Consider the following 24,926-nt stretch of genomic DNA (forward strand, 5'->3'; position numbering starts at 1 on the left):
ATCCGGCTATCGTGTGATAGATCATTTCCATCAATACCATTTTCATTCGGATTTAACTTTCAAGACGGCAGATCAATATTTTATTTCGAATAAAAGTATAAATTATAAGTATTAAAAATAACGTTAGGAAAGTTAAAAGAAACAAATTTTAATCCGCCTAACACAACGATAAATATTTTAAAGTATTACGCAACCCGAATGCAATCTTCTAATATATAAAAATTAATATTTGTTCGTTTGTTTGTTGGTATTAAATGCACTGCCATACCGTTCATCCGATTGTGATAAAACTTTGTTAACTTATTGCTTGTACTTCCGTGAAGAGCAGCGCTCGGAATGGACAGGAACGCACCGGAGCGCCGTTGTGGTTCGTGGAATTCCAAAATATACCGTTCCGGCTCGTGGATTCATTTAAAATTGCGTTGCGGTTCGTTAGATTGAGATAATTATATATGAATGTATCTTTTAAAGTTTTTCTCAAAATTAAAAATTAACGAAGTTATGTTATGCCGGGCGTGCAAGGGTTAAAAATAAAAATTATGACATCCCTAAATTTCTTTCAACCTTCTTATTTTGTGTCGATATGTCCATGCCTAAATGCATTGTCTAAATAACAAGAAACAACCAGCTGCAAGCGTAAATTACTTTATTACCCAAAAAAATGTGCCTTGCTGACACTATTTGAAAACTCTTAAAAAATAAAGTATACATTGTTTAATAATTTGTTAAGGATGAAACATTTCAAATCTCAATACAATCTTGCCTTTGACTATTGCGCATTGTTAATTTACTTGCCTACTAATTTATTATATTATTTTATTCGGAGTGACAAAAAATATTACTTCGCCATTTATTTTCGGGTGAATGAATTGTGTTTTCGGTGGATAAATTAATACAAAAAAGTTTGATAATTTGACTCGTGCAATTACGCTATAATATTCCTATTAGTTGCCTTTTAAAATATTTTGTATTATTTAAGATATAAATACGTTTCTAAACAAAATTGTTTATATTATTAGTTTGGTGTTTTTTTTGCTACACTCTAGTAAGTTTTGTGTTTTAATTTTAACTGTGTGTTTAACTTGATTTTTTAATAAAAAATTGTTCTAAAAGTTGGTCAAAAATGTCATCAGGCGAAACGTGTTAACCGAAACTATTGAAAAATATTTTGTCGCAGGTAACGTAACGCTGGCCACATACCTACACAATTTGATCATTTAAAAAAATGATATTGAGTGGTTATTTATAAAAATAATGAAGGTATAATAAAGTAGTAGGTAATTCGTGTAAATCTGCTAAAACCACATTACATTAGGAATTCACTCCAATAACCATTGACGTGGCAACAGATGGTATTCATCTCAACAATTGACTTTTGTTAAAAAAAGTTTATGACGTGTCGTAAACCCCTATTTTTACGATCTTTAAAACATTTGTTTTGTAATTTACATTATTGTTGAATTGCGACTATAGTACAATAAATCTTGTGATATAACTACTACATTCATTCATTTATTTGCCATAGGTTATGATGAGTATACTTTTTTTGTAAGTGAATTTTGTTGCTTCTGGTAAGTTTTGTGTTTTAATTTTAACTTTGTGTTGAACATATTTTTTAACAACAATTTGTTCTCTTAAAAGTTGGTTGAAATTCTCAGCAGGCGATAGGAATACCTTTATATCGTCGGTGTATTGTAAAATGGGCGAATTAACCAAAATACTATTTTACAGGAGGAGGATTTTTAACCTTTGACATTTATTTATTAATTACCTGTGGATGAATACTGTCCTTATAATAGGCTTTATAATATAATATTTTAAAAAGTCTATTATGTTAAATTCGCTTTTTATTCAACACTAAGTGGATAATCACCCTTACAATTATCGTTTTTAATAAGTACTTTCCTGTGGGATACAAATTCGCCATTTTTACATAATTATATTATTACATATTATATACATATATACTATTGTCGCTGGTATCCAAACTGATTTAAGATAATTCTGGCCACACGCACAATTTGATAATTTTGTGGATATTTATAAAAATAATGAAGCCTTAATTACGTAGTAGGTACTTCGTGTAAATCTGCTAAAACATTAGGAATTCTTTCCGGTGGACAATACAGTGGCAACATCTGTTCTGTGATTCAATAATTATTATCATCTCAACAACTTGACTCGTGTTAAAAAAATATTTATGTTAAGTCGTAAAACCCAATTTTTACAATGAATAATATGATTTTTTCTACAAAAATGTGTTTGGGCCATTGACGGTTTGGGCAGAAAATATTGAATAGCCTTCTGCAGAGTTTATTTATTTGGGACGTTCCTATTGTATTACAATTATTATTACATGCATTGTAGCTTGTGACTTTAAAAATAATAGAAATAATACATAGGTAGTGTGTAGAGAACTTTCACTTAATTTTTGTTTATAAATTTGTTAAAAAAAAAAAATAGGAATATCCTTTAATAAAAATGTACGACTATCATAATATCTCTATTGTATGTAGGTACCTATTAACATTTCCATGGCAATAATAATGTGAGTAGGGAAGGACAAACAACATAGATTAAATCGTTTAGAATAAGTAGGTACTAACAAATTAGGTACCTATGTATCCAGTGCGGACATCTAATTATTTTAGGTGGTGTTAAGTCATAGATTATTAAATACATACGGTGGTAGATGTATATTACAATAATGGTAACCAAAGCATCACCATTGTAACATAACATGCATACAATACAATATTAGTCCTTATAATGTTGAATATAGTAGGTACTAATTAATGACAATTTTATATTATTCTATAAGAATCGCGCTTAGCAACCTGAGTTTCACCTTCCGTCATGTATAATCTTATATAAATGAAAATGATACACAATTGGTAATTTAATTACAAATAATGCTATGTTTACGTTGTTTGGATGACTTGAAACTTTTTTTTAAAGTAGGTACGGCCTTATGCCCCCTTATAGTGGAGAAGGTTCAAAATAAATCTTTGAGAATCCTTTAAAGCTGTGTGGATAGTGGATACTATCCATGGTTTTATCCGATTGATTTCTCAAGACGTATGCTTACATACTGTATTCTGAAAGTAAAAAGAGAACTAGGTATTTAGGCTACGTACTTTTTCCAACTTATATCTACCCAGTACAAATGAGAACTCTGCCATTATTGGTACTTAGTATTGATTTTATTATATATTATTTTATAACTTTCTTGATAATCTAAGTTGTTTGTTCTGCCAAGGTGCAATAATTGCTAATGATAATTGGGCAGGAAATAACTATGTTCAACCAAATCGCTTCGGATAATCGTATATTCCACCTGCGTGAGAACGAGTTTATGTGAACGTTGTTTTATAAATTCTTGGTATAGGTAGGCACTTACTGTTTTTTCTAATACTATTTCTTTATTTTTTAAACACTAAATACTATTTCTTGATGTTTGATATTCTGTGCTCGTATTTAAATGGAATTTGTAAAGTTTTCTATAAGTACGTAAATAAATTTTTAATTTGAATCTATAAGGTACTTATGTGGATATGTTGTTTGTTATGACTAATTAATTACAAACTAATCTATCCCAAATGAGACAGTAATATATTAAGTTATAATCAGTGACGAGTGGTGGTAGAGGTATCATGCACTGGTTATAGTGGTAGATAAAGTAAGAATAAAGAATAATACAATTTTTGACGGTATACTTTGTTAAAACAAGATTATTTCGCCTGCGGCGCTGACAATCCTTACCAACCTGCCCAATATAGATCTACGTAAGAAGTTTAAAGTTTATTGTTGCATTTTATATCAAAAGTACGTACGTACGTAAAGAAAGGATTAGCATAAGTACTTAGTTTCGGAAAATTATACAGCGTTCCTGTTCGTGAAATTTTCCATTTCGAGCACTGGTGAAGAGTATAGGCTATATCTTATATATAAAAATGAATGTCTGTCTGTCTGTATGCCTGTTTGTCTGTCTGTCTTTCTGTCTGTCCCGTATGCGTTCCTATACCATTCATCCAATTGCGATGAAACTTTCGTCAGTTATTGTACACACACCCGCAAAGGTTTCTAAATTAAAAAAACCATCTTCTTCTACTTCTTCTTCATTATATCTTCTTTTATTCGTATGGTCCCTATACCATTCATTCGATTGCGATGAAACTTTCGTTAGTGGTTGTGCCAACACCCGCAAAGGTTTCTGAATTAGTACAACCATCTTCTTCTTCTTCTTCATCATTCTATCTTCTTTTATTTGTATGGTCCCTATACCATTCATCCCGATTGCGATGAAACTTTCGTTAGTGGTTGTGCCAACACCTGCAAAGGGTTCTGAATTAGTACAACCATTTTCTCCTTCTTCATCATTATATCTTCTTTTATTCGTATGGTTCCTACACTAATCATCCGATTGCGATGAAACCTTCGTCAGTTGTTATGGTAACACCCGCGAAGGTTTCTGAATTAGTACAACCATCTTCTTCTTTTATTTTATATTCTTCTAAGAATTTCTTCTATTCGTATGTGTTTCTATTCCATTCATCCGATTGCAATAAAACGTTCGTCAATAATTGTGCCAAAACCCGCAAAGGTTTCTGAATTAGAATAACCATCTCCTTCTTCTTCTATTCGCAATGAAACTTTGGTGAGTTGTCGTGCGCATGCCCACAAAGATTTCTGAATTAGAAAATCATCTTCTTCTTCTATTCGTATGCGTTCCTATAACATTCATCCGATTGCGATGAAACTTTTGTCAGTTGTTGTGCGCAAACCTGCGAAGGTTTCTGAATTAGTATTATATAAAATACAACGTTTATTGTTTGCTTGTTCCATGCAATTTTGATTTTTTTTTACTACATATTAATAACATTAATAACGTTTGCATATTTTGGAATCGATTTTAATTTAGTGGTCTTTTGTTTGACCTTTACTCCTATTATAATTATTTTCATATTGCCATATTGTATAACACAGATATTTTAATATTAAAAAAATAATTACCTCTTATTATTTTTTAAATATCTTAGATAAGTATAACCACGAAGCGACCCTGTGCGAAGCCGGGTACTTCAGCTAGTGAATTATAAAAATTATGTCTTACATCGGCGTGTCACACGCGAAAAATACGCTGTGATCTATTTTCCCAAACGCGCCAAAAACTTAAATTAAATATAACTTCATAAACCGCCATAAAACGCCATAACTTCAAAAACCCCTTGGAAGAAAAAAGAAGGTTTTTAAATACTATCCGAGTAAGTATGTATATATAGCGGAGCTGCAGGATGCTGGTATGACCTGAGAAGACGCAAGTAGACTGGCATGCGATAGGGATTCTTTTAGGCGCCGCGTGATTTCCATATGCTCCAAGGAGCGGAAATCGATTAAGAGGAAGATAATCCTGCTTATGTTATTACATAATTAATATACACTGAACTCCCTTTTTACACGATTTCGAAATAACACGGTGCAAAAAAAAGAGAAAACAGGCTTATTTTGAAAAAAATATATATTTTAGTATACATACTTTTTAGCACGGTATCGCGTGGAACGTATCTACCGTGTAAATGGTGAGTTCAGTGTATAGACAATATATCACCCTCGATGGCCGCGCAGTTTAAGCATCTGCCTATAGCGTCGAGTGTCCCAGGTTCGATCCTGGGTCTGGCAAGTACACATCTGGTTTTCAATTTGTGTATGATTCAGAGTATGGATCTAATAGGTTGAGTAAGTGGCTGACATCCATTTCTCGTAAAAACAAATTCTGTTGACAAAACCTGCACTCTGTGGAGGCGCATATGATCTTATTAGGATCGGACATGGTAAGAAATATATATATATACAAATATATATAAAATATAAAATAAATATGTAGGTATACATAGAAAATGTCATTTAAAAACGTAATTTAAATGTTGACATACCGCAGAGTGGTTACAATCTCACAGAAAGATAAGGTCCCCAATCAGTAAATATTCAGCCGCAAACCGCAGCCGGAAGTATTATAGCAGAATATTAAAGCTATGGTTTTCGACAATTTGACCTCGCTGTCTGGACACCGAAAATTAAGCGGTCGGTAACGGAGTGGGTATATCCGGACAATATCCTCTCCTTTAGTAGTATATCTAGATATCGCCACCTCCAGATCTTAAATCCATAGCCGGTGTGCTCTGGCGTATGACACCAAGACTGCTCTCTAAAATTTAACACAGCCAAGAGATGTGCTATTAAAACATAGCAGTTATTGTAACAATTACAACTCACTTATTGTAATAATTGCTAATACTTCGATACAAAAAAAATTAAAAAATACCCTCAATAGCTGCCGATAGCGGCCTATAATAGCAGTCTTGTGTACATATAGAATAGATGCGCTGGTATGAATTTGGCTGTTTTTGTTTAATATTTTATAAAAAAATATTTTGGGGGACTTTTGGGCTTACGTGTAATCAGGGCTCGAAATGAACCGGAGCGCCGTTCCGGTTCATAAAATCCCCAAAATTATCGCTCCGTCTCGTGGAAAAAAATAGTTGACCGTTTGAGCTAGATAGGCCATATAACAAAAAATCTAACACACTTATTTTGAAAAAATATATATAAAATTAGATAACTATCTCGATAAAAATTGTAATAAACCGTTATGGGCATTCACAGTGTAAATATTATTTTTTTACGCATTATGTTTGGTATTCATTGGCTCCATGCCCTGTTATTTAGCCGGCTCGCACATCACAACTCGCCTTGTGTGCCTGACGGCCATAAATCAAATTTTCTGAGACCGCCGACGAATGTTGCATGCTACAACCTCGCACATCTGCCTAGCGGCAAACGTCAAACGCGAAAAAGGAGAAATCTCTCGTCTGCCATTTTTATTGTGTTATTTGTATGAACAAACGTCAAACGCGGTGACCAGCGATGAGCGAGCAATGACAGTGTAGACAGAGACAGAAATGGCTGATGGCCGCAGGCTGTGCGCTTGCGCGGAGCCGACATTTTTCGAGATCGACATGCAAGCTTTGGCCAATGCAACTCGAGGCATGTCGCAGGGTCACAGAGTCGCTGTTGCATCGGCCAATCTGCGAAGCTCCATTATTTGATAACGTTTGTTTCTTGGTTTACGATGACGTCACATCGACGAATTCGTCGTAAGACGCATGCGGCGAGTTCTGATGTGCGAGCCCACTTAGGGCCATCCATGGACTGAAACCGTATGCGGTTTAGATCCGTGTGCCATACTAAACTTATGATTTTTGTTCATGAAAATATATTTTCACTAAATTTGTAAGTGTAACTGTACAGTATAAACAGATACGATCAGATATTTATAACATACTTTGTGAAAATATATTTCCATGAACAGAAAAGATAAGATTAGTATGGTACACGGTCCGAAACCGCATACGGTTTCAGTCCATGGATGGCCTATTACATTATGTTCGTGCAAGTGCTTCTAGGATTTGACATGCGACAAGCCGAACCATTCAATAATCCGAATATCATACGTACACTCTACGTCTCGCTAGTGCGTAGTATTCTTGAATATGGGTCTATTATCTGGAGTCCCAATGAAGTTTCCTTCAAGATTATTTTAGAGTGCGTCCAAAAGAAAATTCTTCGATGTCTTTACTTTAAGACAGTGGTTTCCAAACTTTATGTAACTACGTCTCCCTTTTTAAAAAAATCTAATCTTAGCGCCTCCCCCCCCCCTTTGATTTCATTATAAGACACCTTTTGAAATATTCAAAAATGTACTAATACAATAATAAAAAAATATATAAAAATGAACAAGGTTATACTATGTACTTATCTTCTTCCACGGCGCTACATCCCGGGGTAGGATTTGGCCTCCTCCACAACCGCTCTCTACTCACTCCGGTCTCTCGCCACACTTCTCCAGTTACCGGGTCTTCCACTTCTACGGCGTCAGCCCATCTCCTTCTTGGACGGCCTCTGGGTCTCTTCCGTTGGGGTAGCCACTTTGTCATGATCCTTGGCGCTCTAGCTTCAGGCATTCTCTCCACATGTCCCGCCCATCGTAGTCTTTGGGACTTACAGTATCTTATGATTGTTTGCTATTCAATCAGCTCTTCCAACTCGTGGTTCATTTTTATTCTGTATTCCCATTTCCCAACGTGGGTCCAAAGATTTTGCGGAGTATTTTGCGCTCGAAGAGAGCTAATTTGTTTTCCTCGTTTTGAGTTAAGCACCAAGTCTCACAGCCATAAGTGACCACTGGCCTTATAATTGTTTTATACTATGTACTTATATAATATGTATTATTACTCATTTTTAAATTAATTTGTTTTTCATGCGATGAATTTGCTAGTTTATTAGCACAATCAATCTCAATAGTAGTCAATCCAAATTCATAATCCTTAATTGACAAATTGATTCTATCATGGGCTACACAACCTGAAGCGGGCCCCCCGGCCAGGATCTTTGGCGGGCCCACCTACCTATCACTGAGGTTAAGGGCAGCGTGGTGCTCTAATGTAGTGTTTCCTAAATTATACACGGGAGTTATCATTTAAGTATATCAATCATCATATTATAGGTATCACATCAAATTGCAACACGCAACCACATATTTTAAATATTTAACAGTCCTGAAACAAAGCAGCGCCGCAGGCGACTTTTTAGTATTAATAAAATAATGTGAAAAGTGCATTAACATACTAACCAAGAACTCGGTAAATAGATTTTTGTTTGCTTCAATGTATCTGGCGCAGAAATCATTTTAAAAGTGGAAACATGGCGAACTTTTTTTTTGTAATTTTGATTTCCAAAGCTCCATTTTTTATGAATGCCTTCACTTTGTCTTTTTAAATCAGTGAATGCATTTATTAGTGGTCCTCGCATTGATTCATTCATCCATTTTTTTTAATATCAACCAAATAGACAAGTTTAACAATAAAATTATTGTTCTTAAGCAACTTTGCTTCAAATTTCAACATTATGATTTGACCCTTTTATTTCATTTTTTCGCGAGATAGTCAGTGCGCTTCACAATAGTATAGAAGTGAGGTATTATAAATTTTTGCTCCATATTTTCAGACCGGTTTGCAAACAACCTTTTATGGTACTTTTTTTATGTAGTTTATAACTAGCGGCCGTTTTATGATCTATGCATTAATAATTGTGTAAAACTTTTCGCGCCTCCCAGTTTGGAAATCGCTGCTTTAAGACATATAACTATTTTCCTTTTAATGCTTCGTCAAACGATTACTTTCCGACTGCCTTTCTACAAGGCATGCTAACTTTTCACTTTCTTAAATCTCGTAGGTCACTTCTGCTCTTGAACAATTTTGCCTGCTATCACGAGGGATGGACTTCTAATCCTGGCGTCCTAAAGAATTAAAATTTATATGCACATTCCAATTACCTACGTGGTCGCAGCCATGACCTATTCTGGGTCAGAACTCTTTCCTCGAATCAGGCCTATCACGCACCATTAGCGAGGGGTGCAAGATTAGTAAATGCGCTCCCTAAAGACATAGACATTTTCAATGATGTACTTTGCATTTTGTTTTTTTAACTTTATTTTATTGTATAAAATTGTTAATGTTTAATTTTTTCTAAAATATCAGGTAATAATAATTGTAATTTAATCACAAATAACACATCTTTCGAGCAGCCGATCCTATTAAATTGTGTAAAACTGTAATGATAATATCGTAACACACAATAAATAATGGGAAATGGGTTGTCTTCTGGGTGAGTGTGGAGAAATATGGGATAAGTTTAAACATGTATTAATTAATAATGTGTTATATTCAATAGTTATAATATTTTTGTCACGGAAACGTAACAAGCATTCAATATTGGTAATATTTGAGAGCATTCCAGAGGCTTTGCATTTCTTGGGTGTTTTAGCATGACTGTCATTAATTCATAAAGTAAATCTCACTTTAAAATCTCGATCTATAGTGACTGTCTTCACATTTCTTATTATTAATCAGTTCTATGGATAATCAGCTATCGATCCGAGCGTGTATCTAGTCTCTAAAAGAAATACCTATATTGGGTGTCGGTAGAGTATCGAAATATTGTATCGAAGGAATTTGTCAACCAAAACCTTTTTTAAGTCTACCAATGTAAAAAAATCTATCTACAACGCAAGCAAATAAGATTATTGAAACTTATTTTTTTTACTTTCAATACATTGGATTATCCATCCAATAATATTATTTCAATAACAGTTAAATTAAAATTAATGAAATTGGATATAATTATTTCATAATACCTCATTAAGGAATCTGAAAAAAATATTCTAAATAATTAACATAAAACAAAAATATAAAGCAATAAACATTTACAACACATTTTAGTATATCACCAAACATATATTTATGATAATTTAAAGTATTGGTTGATTATTTGTGTCACTTTTTGATTTTGTTGTATAAAGATTATTTAGTTAAAAATGTCCCTCTGAGGCGGACGAAACTGGTCCAGCGCATCTATTCTATACATAATACTGCTTTCGGCCCCGCTATGGCAGCTATCTAGGGTAGGTTTGTATCGAAATATTAGCACTTATTGTAACAATTACCGTCTAAACAGTCAAAACTGTCTATCTCACTTTAAAATTTAGCATACCCAAGAGAAGTGCTGTTAAAACATAGCACTTATTGTAAATATTGTTGAGCGCTCCGGTTCGTAAAATTGTCCATTTCGAGCGCTAATAACGTATCAAAATAAATATTAATAATATATTTTCTTTTCACTCTATCGAAATGTATTTGCTTCGGTAATGAATATATATTTTTTTACTGAATGTTTCGACGTCCCTACCTGGCTAATATGCAAAACTAGAAATCAGGGGGCAGTGCTGCCATCAATACTATAATTATAGTATGTATACTATAGCTTTGATGCGCGTACTATTTACGATATCAAAATGGTTTAGTACGCCCAAAATACCATAATTTTTAAGATCGGAAAATATGTATTTTTATGTGAAATATTAGAAATTGGTGCAAAGTAAGTACAAATTTGGCGAGACGAAAAAAAAGTTGCTCGAAATAGATTTTAAAAAAACCCGTGAGTTTGGTTTAAAATGTATTTTTTTGAATTCTATGATAAGCATTTTTGGCGGGAAGAGATACTTCAATCAAAAAGTACCTCGGAATTTTTCAAATGCACAAACAATTTTTTTTTAACAACGCGTACTATAATTTTTCTGAAACATTGTAAATACTTGGACCATGTACCATAATTCGGTGACAAAAAGATGGCAACACTGACTCTAGAACAGCGGTCGGCAACCCAAACGCATTGACGTGCCACAAAACAGGTAATTCAAAGTACTGGACACTCAGCGTGCCACTGAAATAAAACTAGTAAATCTATTGTAAGAGAATTTTATTTGACTATAATAATACACGTTACATAAAAACATAATAAAATTACAATATTTAAACATTAGTGACTCCCTTGAGGTTCAATTTTGGAAGCTAACACCTCAAATTTGGTTCATAGTTTGAAGTTTTTAATTTTATGCACATTTCCGACTTTTCTTCAGTTAAACGATTTCGATACGGGTTTATATTTCATAATTGAAAATGTTTGCTCACAGTTAGTAGTATGTTGTACCGAAAACACTAACTTAAAAGAGCGAATGCGACTTTTTTCATGCAATGAAATCTGTCTGGGAGTTCATTCCACGTTTTGGTTATCATGTCAGGATAATAAATTGTCTTCGTTTTTCATAATTTCATCTCTAGCAGTTTTGAAGTTTAATTTCCAAATTTCAGAATCGTTAAATTCGATTAACTCTAAATCAATATACTCAATGTTCAAAAATTCAAAACATTCTTTATCAATTTTGTATTTGTCTTTAATGTCAAGCTGCAAAATATATTTGAACATGGGTGAGTGTTTTTGTAAATCCTTAAACCTGTTTATGAAATACTTCTGCAAAGTTGATATATAATCCATTATATCAGAGCGTTGGAGCGGAGCTCGGAGCAGGAGCACGGAGCGCTGGAGCGATGGGATTTTACCCGGAGCATCGAAAATTTGTAGTACTCCACTACTCCGGACGTTTTTTTTTTTTATTATTAAATTTTCGACCTAAAATCGAATGAAACTATGTAGTAAGTATATTTAACACTTTGCAACACTGGAATTATTTGAAATATAGCAACACTGCCGAGTGCTAAATAACCTTACTTTTTTGACAGGAGATTCATATAATGGAGAGACGATTTGCTGTCGTTTTGTTTAATAGAATTAATAATGAAAATGATGATTATTTTAAAACTACTTGTTTTTTATTTTTTTAACATTTGTATACATTTAATACTTATTAAAACTTTTAACCCGGAGTGGAGCAGACCCTGGAACAGAGCCGGAGCAAGTATTAGGTCTCGGAGCGGAGCTGGACCGGTGCAACTCAAAAAAAGGTCCGCTCCAACGCTCTGCATTACCTATATCAGTTATTACAAAGCCATTACTTAAAGTGTCTACAAACTTTGGCATGCCACCAAAAATACTTTCTCGTGCCACCTAGTGGCACCCGTGGTATTGGTTGCCGGGCGCTGTTCTAGAAGTCAGGGGGCACTAAATGAGTCAGATGACATTGTAAACATCAACAGTGTACGGAACAGTAGTTGTGTGACACCTCGACGAGTGAGCAGTCTGACTTCACGTAACTGTGTATTTACCTACCTTATTTTTATTGCCCAAGAAAATGGCCTTCAGGCACGCAGTATTTCTTCTGTTTTGTCTCGCAAGCGGAATTAGCAATGGCCTCGCGCAGTATAATCCTCCTGAGCCTCTCGTCGAGGCCCTGTCCCCAAGAGGTCTTCGAGTCTCTATTCCAGGTATTAATTTATTGCCAATTTTAAACTTAAATTATAAACCCGAATATAAATCATAATTTTATTAGATAAATTATAAATTAGATTTTACCCGAATATTTGGACCTTATTACCAAAACACATAATTAATAGGTATAACAGAGTGCGGATCTGATGTTTGGAAAAATATTAAATAAACTTAAAACAATGTTAAAGAATAATAATATGTTAATTTCAATAGTATGCGTTAAAGTTTGTCACGTAAACGTAATACGCATTCAATATTCAGTCGATGCGCTTTGTGCTCCAGTTTAAACCAGTGATTCCCAACGTGGGGCTTACACCCCACCGGGAGGCAATTTGAATGTTTTGGGGGGCAAAAAGGTTATCTTGAAAATCATTTGAGGACAAAGCATATCACAAGGATCGCACTAATTTTATTCCAACTTGTACATGTAACGTAATACCTAACATATTTACTTAAATTAAATAATTACAAGATAAAAAGAACTTTTTATATACAAGGTTTTTAAATTTTCTGTTGAATCATATAAACTTGACTTGACTAGCTTAAACGATCAAAAAAAAATGTACTTGACATGTCATATTGATTTCCATAGTAACGCACGTATATATTAATAATTTTGTTGCTAGGACCACCCACTTAGCAACCAATAATAGTGGATTGGATTACGGATTTCTTTCGAAATAACGTTTCATACAAAACAGAATTAACTGAAAATGAATTCAATTCTACTTAAAGATAAAAGTGTTAAAAAATGCATTGGCATCGTGTTCTGATATATTCTAAAAGTTTCAAATGTCTACCTAGTCGGGAAGTTAGTTAAAAATCGACTGCAAGATTTTTACAGGACAAAGAACCACCGGACAAATAAGAATACGAGCTAAGAAAAACGTTGTAAAATAGTATTGCCTATGTGCATTTTTATTTGAAGGAAATCATTTTTTTTCAGAATTATTTAGGTACTTAACTATAAAATTTTGATAGGGACAAGGAGATTTTTGAAGCGTTGAAGTGGGGCTTGGTAGAAGTAAGGTTGGGAAACACTGGTTCAAACTGCTACCACACCCGGTAGGGTAATCCAGCTCTAATATTAATGTTGTCTTACCTGATTGGAACCATTTACGATTTTTTTTAAATTGGGTCTCATATTATTTGGTTCTTGGCCGCATCCCGATGTTTTTGTTAGCTGATTACATGCATTCATTAAATCCAAAAACGTATTATTCAACGAATAATAAAATGTGAAATCACCAGACCGCCATCTTTAGAAGCCGATAGTTTTACAACTTGACCACGTCGAGCGCTTTGAGGAAAATTAATAATATAATAATATTAAAATATTATTTTACCTTATAAATATAATATAAGGTAAAAACCCACACAATTTGCAATGCTGCATGTGTGAATAATCAGGGCTCTCCTAGGAACTGTAATAATTGAAAATTTAAATTATTGTCGCCATATTAGAATTTTTGCTTTGGGGCTCTTAGGATTTTTTTTTGAAACGGTTCAATATCTTAAAATAACTTTCAATATGCTTATTCATTATGCCGATCTTCGTGCTTTTATTCAAAAGTACAAATAATTGGATAACAGATTACTGAGCTATGCCGCCGTACTAGGGATTGCAATACCAAATGAAAATATCAGTACCGGTATTTCAGTACTTCCTATTGAATACCGGCATTCGTAAAATAATTGAAAAAAAACAGAAGTATCTACCAATAAATATATAATATGTCAAAATCTCTTTAAAATATTAATATTTTATAACATATCGTCGCTCTAGGATTGGTTTGTCGAATAGACCAAAATATGTCAAATGTTCAGGAGACGAAAAACAAATTTTGATTATCCTATATTAAAATAAATGAAGGTATTTAAATTGTTGTTTTTACAAGATATGAATGCTGTCAAAGCAATTTAAAGTAAAGGATGATTCTGGTCCATTTAGATACAAAAAATCATTCTGCATTCAAAGGTTGATTTCGACAAAAACGGATATTCGACAAACCAATCCTATAGCGACGATATGTCATTGCCGGTCACCATGGACAATGAAGGGCGACGGAAGTAAACCAGACATCGCGTAATCCGATAAAAAATACAGTCCTGTAAAGCCTTTTATGTTAATTAATACATTTCATTTCCACGGACAATACCGAATATATCGGTATTGTATGATTTTTAAAACTGGTATTTCGGTATCGAAAAATACTGGGATGCTGCTTTTGAAATATTGGTATTGCAATTCCTACGTCAGCGGTGAGTAACTAAAAATAATGTAAATTTATGCAAACCGTTTCGGTTCATATCTCGCCCTTAGTGTCTCTGAGTTCAATTCGATCGATTTTAATAATGTAAACAATTAAGTTTATATTCAATAAATAATTAATTATAATTGGACGTATTTTCTAAGCACGTAATTAGTTTGAATAATAAATAATAATTCATTTTATATTTAAAATGAGCTGCTAAGTATGTAATCTGAAGGTTAGTAAATCTAATGTATTTATATTATTATTTTGTTCACTGGTAATACATACTTGATAGAAAAACATGGTATTATAGTGGAACAACTTGCAACAAAATTGCGTAGAATTAGATGTGTTCTAGTACACACGAATTACATAATAATAATATATATAATAAATTTAATAATTATTACCGTCATTAATTCTGACTGCTCTTACATGAAGCATATTGCATAGTTTTCTCTCGCTCGGCGTCGCTTTAACTACGTCATATTTTCTGTCAAAACCTCAGAGTAATAGATAATATAATAATTATAGAAAGTGTGTATTTTTCAGCTATATTATGAAGCCGTGCTTCTTACGTATAACGCACAGGAGAACTTCAATTTTATTATTATTAACTTAAGGGGAATCCTATATGCCAACAGAGAACCTAGCGGAAATATACGAAGCTTACAAATTGAGATTTTTTTGATAATTTACAATTTCAACTGTTTTAAACAATAAATGTATATCTGAAAACATTAAAAAGATTTTTTTTTAAATTTAAAGATAAACTTACAATTGTAAAAAATATTATAAAATATGAATTCATTGCCGGATCACGTCTTATTATTACATTATATTTTATGGTCATATTTATGATTAAAATTTAGTTTATTAAGTTTTCAATTTTTTGTCGTTTAGATTTTTGACTAATTCATGGTTTTCATATTTTTTATATTTATTTTAAAAAACATCGATTTTTATAAAAATATAAATGTTTATAACTTGAAATCCTTATTATTTATATCAAATTTAATTTTAGGTATGGTCCCAATATTGAAGCTCGAACCTTCTTAGGTTATCTGCTGGCGTGCCTGTCCCCCTTAAGGGGTACCCTATTTATGCCAACCGAGAACCTAGCGGAAATATACGAAACTTGCAAATTGAGGTTTTTTTTGATAATTTACAATTTCAACTGTATTAATTAATAAATATGTATCTGAAAACATTAAAAAGATTTTTTTTTAATTCGAAGATAAACTTACAATTGTAAAAAATATAATAGAATGTGAATTCGTTGCAGGGTCACATCTTATTATTACATTATATTTTATGGTCATATTAATATTAAAATTTAGTTTATTAATTTTTCAATTTTTTGACGTTTAGATTTTTAACTAATTATTCATCGTTTTAATATTTTTTATATTTATTTTAAAAAACATCGATTTTTATAAAAATATAAATGTGTATAACTTGAAATTCTTTTTATTTATAAAATATTTGAAAAAATAGTTAAAAGTAGGTACATGAAAGTATAGAGGTAGTGGTGGAATCTATCAATATCTGAAGCGATTTGGTTGAACAGAGTTATCGCTCTCACTTTGTATCACCAATGGTAAGTTTTGTCAATAAGCCACTTTGGAAGAACAAACAACTGATGCTCCCGGTTTCCAATGCAGTTATCAGAGCCTAATACTACAAGGTCCTAAGTGTTCGTCCTTGAAAAAACAAACCCAACAAAGAAGTAGTATTCTAAGTTACCTCATTGTTACTTTTGTTTCTCCAAAGACAAACACTTAGAACCTCGTAGTTCTCCACTCGCGACAGGTCAACGCTACCAGGAATCTGCAGAGTTTGCACTTACGCCGCGTATTCCGTTAGTTTTATTATGTAGTACCTAAGACATAAATGGTAAATGTTATATTCGAGTTTTACAATTATTGACTCGTAGTTTTCGGTAACATTATTTTGACCGTCAGTATTTGTAGCGCTCGAAATGGAAAATTTCACGAACCGGAGCGCTCATTAATTTTCTGAAAATGTGAATATAGTAGTTATCTAATCTTATGTGTGTTTTATAAACATAAATGACTTAGATTTTTTGTTATATGGCTATTCTGGCTCAATCGGTAAAATTATTTTTTCCACGAGACGGAACGACGATATTGTCGAGACCTGGAATGCCGCTCCGGTGTGCTCTGGTGCGCTCCGGTCCATTTCTTTTTTTTCTGTCTTGGGTTTTTTTTATTATATATTTTATTAATAAGAATCTTTTATTTTTGTTATCTCACTGTGTTCCTCTCTCCCATGGGCACTTTTCATTAGAAAGTCTATGTAAACTCAGTCAAAGCACACTTGAATGCGTGGTGACCTCAGTCTTGGGTATCTGCTCCTGACACGGATCAGGATTCGGATGTTACGGTACTAAAAATTCTCTATAACTCCTTAGTTAGAAGCAGACTTGAGCAGAGTGGGTCTATAGTTTGGGCCCCGCATCAGTTGAAGTACGGCCTTACGGTGGAGAGAGTCCAAAAGAAATTTTTGAGACTCCTTTACTTTCGGTTGTATAGATATTATCCGTGGCTCTATCCGACTGACTTTCTCTTAGGTAACCTTACATACTGTAGCTTACAATTTAGAAGGGATCTTTATTTAGCTACATATTTTTTCAGACTTATACGAGGCGTAAATGTGAACTCTACCATTCTTGGTGGTGTTGGCTTGTGTGTCTCTGATAATTACCGTAGGAATCGAGGGCATCCGTTGTTTGTTCTCCCAAGGTGCATAACTAACCTGCCATTAGTAATGCCAATTGGGAGGGCAATAACCATCTTTAAAGAAATCGCTTCGAATATTGATATATTCCACTTACGTGAGGGTGAATTTAGGTGGACGTTGTTTTATAAGTTCTTAAGATAGGGTCTATCAAAGTTTACTCTGTGTGCTTCCATCTACTTTTATTGTTGTTATTTTATTTTATTTCTTTTCTTATTGTATTTCTTATTTTATTACTTATTGTATTAACTCACATTTCTCTGTATTTATATTTTTTTAAATTGTTAACACTTATTTTATGTCATGTCGTGAACGCTTTAAATTTATAATTTGTTATGTTCATTATATTACACGTTTCCAGGCGTAAAAACTGGGTCTACATATTATGTGTTGTCCCAAATCAATGTCGAGAGCGTTTTCCGTAGTTATTAAAAGGAAATTTATTAGCAGCCATCGACCTGAGATTTAGGATCCCTTGTCCAGCTAGACCCCAATGCTTTGCATAATCTTGCGATGAGGAAGTCACGCCATAGGTAAAACTTCTGAGTGTCTAGTGCAGTGGCGAAGGGTGGAGGTAGGCTGTTAAGATTCGCTATAAATAGTGCACACTAAACTTTTTTAGTCATATGTATTTGTTTTTAATGAACTAAGACTACAATTTACGGACGGTTTTAGTTAGTTTTTAAAAATCAATTAAACCATGCCTAAACGAAACCATAATAGTTCTGGTCTAATTTGGGCAATACGAAAAAATTGTGCACACTTTTTCATTCATAGTTATTTGTTTTCGTTGGATTAAAAATACATATTACATATATTGTTGGTTATTTTTTTAAATTTATTAAGCCCTGCCTAAACCAAACCTTAATAAATAAAAAATATTATTCTATTTATAAAATATTCAAAGCTATGTATGATTTAATTGTATAATGTTAGATATTTTATAGGTAGACATGTATTTTTTGACTATTATCTATTATGGCTTGGTTTTTCAGGGTTTAATTAAATTTTAAAAACTAACCAACACTTTTATTAAAATGTAGTCTTATTTCAATGAAAACAAATATGAATGTCTGAAAAAGTTTAATGTGCACTGTTTATGGCGGATCTTAACAGCCTACCTCCACCCTTCGCCACTGGTCTAGTGTTTCAGGGTCGAATTCATCAAACTAATAAAATGCATATCCTAGCATATCTATCTGCAACTGCACACATCATTACAAACCGACTTGACCCGCGATTTGGAGTTTCGAATTCGAAAAAGGAAGATGGAACTATACTATTTTCTTCACCCAAAAATAACACAAAACCTTATTATTATTAGAAATATAGGTTTATGAAATAACATATTTTTTACTTTTTGCGTTACGTATTGAATATTTTATTAAGAACAAGCTGATGTGCCCGGATTTTTAACAGGGTCGCTTCGTGCATACATTTATCTTAGATATTTAAAAAATAATAATAAGTAATAATAATTTTAATATTAAAATATATGTGTAATACAATATGGCAATATGAAAGTAATTCTAATAAGAGTAAAGGCCAAACAAAAGAATACTAAATGAAAATCGAATCCAAAATATGCAAACGTTATTAATATGCAGTAAAAAAAAAATGGATGGAACAAACAAATAGCAAACTTTGTATTTTATATAATACTAATTTAAAAACCTTCGCAGGTGTGCGCACAACAACTGGCAAAGGTTTCATCGCAATCGTATGATTGGTATAGGAACCATACGAATAAAAGAAGATATAATGAAGAAGAAGATAGTTTTTCTAATTCAGAAACCTTCGCGGGCGTGTACACAACAACTGATCAAAATTTCATCGCAATCAGATGAATGGTATAAGAACGCATACGAATAGAAGAAGAAGAAGATGGTTGTACCAATCCAGAAACCTTCACGGGTGTTGGCACAATTACTGACGAAAGTTTTATTGCAGTCGGATGAATGGAATAGGAACGCTTACGAATAGAAGAATATAGAATAGAAGAAGCAGAAGAAAAATATAGTTGTACTAATTAAGAAACCTTCGCGGGTGTGGGCATAACAACTGACGAAAGTTTCATTGCAATCGGATTAATGGTATAGGAACCATACGAATAAGAGAAGATAGAATGAAGAAGAAGAAGAAGATAGTTATACTACATCAGAAACCTTCACGGGTGTTGGCACAACAACTGACGAAAGTTTCATTGCAATCGGATGAATGGTATAGGAACCATACGAATAAATGAAAATAGAATGATAGTTTTTCTAACTCATAAACCTTCGCGGGCATGTGCACAACAACTGATCAAAATTTCATCGCAATCGGATGAATGGTATAAGAACGCATACGAATAGAAGAAGAAGAAGATGGTTGTACCAATCCAGAAACCTTCACGGGTGTTGGTACAATTACTGACGAAAGTTTTATTGCAATCGGATGAATGGAATAGGAACGCTTACGAATAGAAGAATATAGAATAGAAGAAGCAGAAGAAGAATATAGTTGTACTAATTCAGAAACCTTCGCGGGTGTGGGCATAACAACTGACGAAAGTTTCATTGCAATCGGATTAATGGTATAGGAACCATACGAATAAGAGAAGATAAAATGAAGAAAAAGAAGAAGATGGTTATACTACATCAGAAACCTTCACGGGTGTTGGCACAACAACTGACGAAAGTTTCATTGCAATCGGATGAATGGTATAGGAACCATACGAATAAATGAAAATAGAATGAAGAGGAAGAAGATGGTTGTACTAATTCAAAAACATTTGCGGGTTTTACCACAACACCTGACGAAGATTTCATCGAAATCGGATGAATGGTATAGGAACCATACGAATAAAAGAAGATATAATGAAGAAGAAGAAGAAGTGGATGGTTTTTCTAATTCAGAAACCTTCGCGGGTATGGGCACAACAACTGACGAAAGTTTCGTCCCATCGGATGAATGTTATAGGAGCCATACGGGACAGACAGACAGACAGATATTCATTTTTATATATAAGATGTATGTACTTTTTCGCATCCAATCATTGAACTTGATTGTAGAATTTGTGCAATTTAATGTGCATCTAAACTTTAATGGCTCAGACACACATCACTGCAGCTGCCGACGGAAGCTCTTGTTTCAAAGCGCAGCCTATTAAAATCTCTAGTTGGAAAAAAATCAATTTGAGATTCAAATAGTATACATTTGGAATCAAGTAAGACCTGTTTCGACGCGCTGCAACTGTAGTGCCGTACTGTGTCTGACAGTGGCGTCGGATGATTTTTTGAAACAGGTAGGCAGTGGAGAAAGCACACTTGTCAGATATATTTACGGGAAATAAGAAGATAATCCGACATTACTACTGATGAATAGGTACACAAAAATCGATGAAATTTCAAAAGCTCACTGATGGTATTTATGGAATTATGTATTTTCCTAAACATTTATAAATGCAAGGTACTCGTACATACGCTCAAAATATATTGTCATCAACAATTTATAATTTAACAAGTAAAACTAGACATTTTAAAATACTTCTAAATTTAAAACACAGACTTAGGTACAAAATCAGATTTCAACTGACATAACTAACTGAATAAATTGTCTTAGTCTATGTATGAACAAAAATCATGTGATAAATTATTTTATATTTTTAACTACAATCAATATAATGTGATTGAATCCCATAGAAATTATTTTGAATAAATGTGCTCTTATGTAATATGTAGGCGGCCCCAGACATCTTGAAATTATGAGAAACAAAGTTCATATGAAAAAAAAATGTTTCGAGTTCACGCGAATACAATCCATAATGTGAAGCGAAACGAGATGTCGCTTATTTTAAACTTTTGAGAGATTGAAAAGATCTTAAAATTATTATGATAATTATACGATAGATGTCGTTGGGCATATTGAAAAAAATCGGTGTATGTACTTATGTACGCGCGTTAGAAGTTATACTTCTTTGGCGTAACAACACAAAATAAGCCGTTACCTGAGTTAGGTTAGTTATTAATATTAAGGCCATACATCAGTTGAGACACGGTCTAAAAAGATCGTCGCTAGGCGATGCGCGGATTGCGGGTCGCGGGTGCAAATGAGGCATGTCAAACCAAATATAATTTGTCTTATAAAGCCAACATGTGTCCATTTAATGTTCTGTTTATTGTTTTATCAGTAACAATAATAATATATTCATTTACATGTTTTCTTTTTAAAGTAAATGGGTAACGTTTTAAGTTATCTTTACACGATTTAAGAATTATTACGGCCGTCGCCATCACAAAGCAAAATGACGTGTTTCCTGCTCTACATTCTCTCTCCGAATGGGAGCGAGTGCAAAATTTCGTCGCGCCTATGGTTGAAAATTATTTGCCGTTTCACTGATGAATCACCTTAAAGTGGATTAGGTTGATGAAAACGTACGCAATTCATCTGTGTCTCACATAGCACATGATGATTGTAATTTAATTATTGTATTGGACCAAAACTCATCTTTGCCATACAGCGGTTATAATCGATTCAGAAGTGCCCATGATGAATTAATAAAAAAACAAATTTTAATATATTTTTTGAATTAATTACCAACTAAACATTCACGAAATTCATTTATTTATTGATATATAATTTTACTCATAAATAATACTTACATAAATCCTCAAATCTTGATACACACTTTTTACAATGAAACATAAATATATACCTACTCCAATACAAATACAGTTTTATGAATATAAATTAACAGTGTATAATGTTAGTCTCCAGAAATTTGTTTATAAACATATATTATATTTATTATAACACAATATTGGTTATGTTTACAAAACGTGCTGTTTACTTGGTTGTATTAAACGACTAACTAAATGACACTATGCGGATGCGCATGGACCCCTGAGACCGAAATGAATATAATCATAATAATAATTTATGTGTTGCATCGGCGCGCGCAACTTCCGTCACACGCCAAAAATACACTCTGATCTGTTTTCCCAAATGCGACAAAACATTTCGGGGGTCGTGGTATGAAAAAGTTTGAGAACCACTGCCCTCAACTGAACTGATAAATGTTTTCTTTTACAGATGAAGAAGGTATCTCACTCTTCGCCTTCCACGGAAAACTCAACGAACCCGTGGACGGCCGCGAAGCTGGCAGATGGAGCAGGGATATCCGTAGGGCAGTCGACGGAAGGTGGACGTTTATAGATAGAAGTGCCAGGTTCAAATTGGGAGACAAGATTTATTATTGGATCAATGTTGATTACTTCGATGGACAGGAGAAACGTGGATACGAGAGAGACGGGGAATTCACTGTTACGAGTAAGTCAATCATCACTAGGGATTCCAATCCCGGGATCCCGAGCTATTTTCGATACCTATTAATCCCGGGATTGATAAACATAATCCTGAAACTTTCAGTATTGATTTTTTATCAATTTTTATGGAAAATAAAATATAAACGAAAATATAACAGAAAAAATACTTTTAATAACAAATAACAACGTTAGAAATAAACTGAGTTTGAATAAAGTTTGATTTATACCCATGTGTAAATTGCCGATTCATTTTATTTTTTCACATAAATTAATAAAATTGAGAAATATTGGAAAAAAACAACGCTTCGCACTATTAACAAAGTAATTCCACCATGATCTCATACGTTTTACGGCAGTTTCATATTTGGCTGACTAATTAGATTTATGAAGCGAAAAGGCCATAAGTACACCATGATTTGCTTTACTATTTTAAATCTCGCTAACCCATTCATTAAGTCCTTACTATCAGAAACAGCAATCTCATTTTAAATTCACATTATTATTTATATAACAATATTATTTACTCCTTTAAACTTGATTGATTAAAAGATTGAACGTATACAATATTAACAATAAATGTCTTAAATAAATTATACCAGATTTATTTTTGACCGATTTTATCAATGTTATTTGTAAATATAAATAATTTATATTAACAATGGAAAAAAATGCCAATCCCGGGATTGTCAAATTGTAATCCCGAAATCCCGGGATCAGAATTTTGGTTCGGGATTGGATTCCCTAATCATCACCAAGGTCGGCCAGTGAGTGTCTCTTTGATGCCCCGGACCAATGATAATATTTTGTAAATCAATATCCAAAATATATTATATTCGATTGTAAATTCTACACACTTTTCAACACTATGTAAATAAGGTCTCGTTTTTAAGTGATGCTACATCCCTGCAAGTCCATGTTCATGTATACCATGATTTACTATCTAATCTTAAAACTGGCAGTGATCTTCCACACTAACTCATTGTCATTTTTCACTTGAACAAACGTAATACATCATTCGTGGGCGTACAGGCAGTAGTCACTAACTTCAGTTTTGACGAAATTGAGATTTTGATGTCATTATATAGAAAAAGTTATGCTGCTTGATTGGCAGTTATAAAAAATAAATGTAATGAATAACTCGAAAAATCAAGATTTTACAACCATTTTAAGAACACCAAAAACACAAAACATTGATTATCTCAGAACTGTGTATTTGGAGTTAGTGACTTCTGCCTATACGTCCACGATATGAAAACCATAAGCAAATATCATTATATTTCACATCTGTATCATTTTAAGTAAATCGATTTTTATTGTTTAGATGAATAATTGTTTCAATTAATCTTTCATTTTAATTTTTAAACGATTTTTATAATTATTTACTTAACATAAAAATATGATTAATAAAGATTACCATTTATTTGAAAATTTACTCAATAATTAACAAAAATACAATATATATTACCCAGTATTCATGCACATGAAATGATCTTTCCATGACCACCTTTCTTAGAAACACGTTTCTATAGGACACAGATTTATTTTTCCGAAAATGTTTTTACACAGAAAAATACGTTAAGAAATTCTCCACAAGAAGGCATTCATTAACAGTTCATTTTATACAAAAAATGGACTGTTAATGATATTAGCTTGTGGTCTTCATATATTTTTGTGAGGGCACTGAAATTTACAAATTAAACGACAGCACTCACCTACCATTACAAAGCATACTCACGTTCACATTATTTGTCGTTCTTGAATAAAA

The 24,926-nt window shown here is 33.0% G+C and overlaps 1 protein-coding gene across 3 annotated transcripts in view; it reads left to right on the forward strand.

The window, feature by feature from the left end:
* Window positions 1–12,591: 12,591 nt before the first annotated feature.
* The window catches only part of LOC147063688 (beta-1,3-glucan-binding protein 1-like), a 28,443-nt gene continuing 16,108 nt past the window's right edge, over window positions 12,592–24,926 (forward strand). For 2 of the 3 annotated variants that reach the window (XM_085959857.1, XM_085959856.1), the window contains exons 1-2: window positions 12,613–12,836; window positions 22,929–23,165. In XM_085959857.1, coding sequence (XP_085815983.1) covers window positions 12,704–12,836; window positions 22,929–23,165 — 370 coding nt within the window. In that variant the 5' untranslated portion in view covers window positions 12,613–12,703. Of the gene's footprint in view, window positions 12,837–22,928; window positions 23,166–24,926 lie in introns of all 3 variants that reach the window. The other variant, XM_085959855.1, reaches the window with a different exon arrangement.

Source organism: Rhyacophila brunnea, unplaced genomic scaffold (genome assembly GCF_057557595.1).
Source record: "Rhyacophila brunnea isolate RB1 unplaced genomic scaffold, BYU_Rbru_1.0 scaffold_9, whole genome shotgun sequence".
In the NCBI taxonomy this organism is placed as follows: domain Eukaryota; kingdom Metazoa; phylum Arthropoda; class Insecta; order Trichoptera; family Rhyacophilidae; genus Rhyacophila; species Rhyacophila brunnea.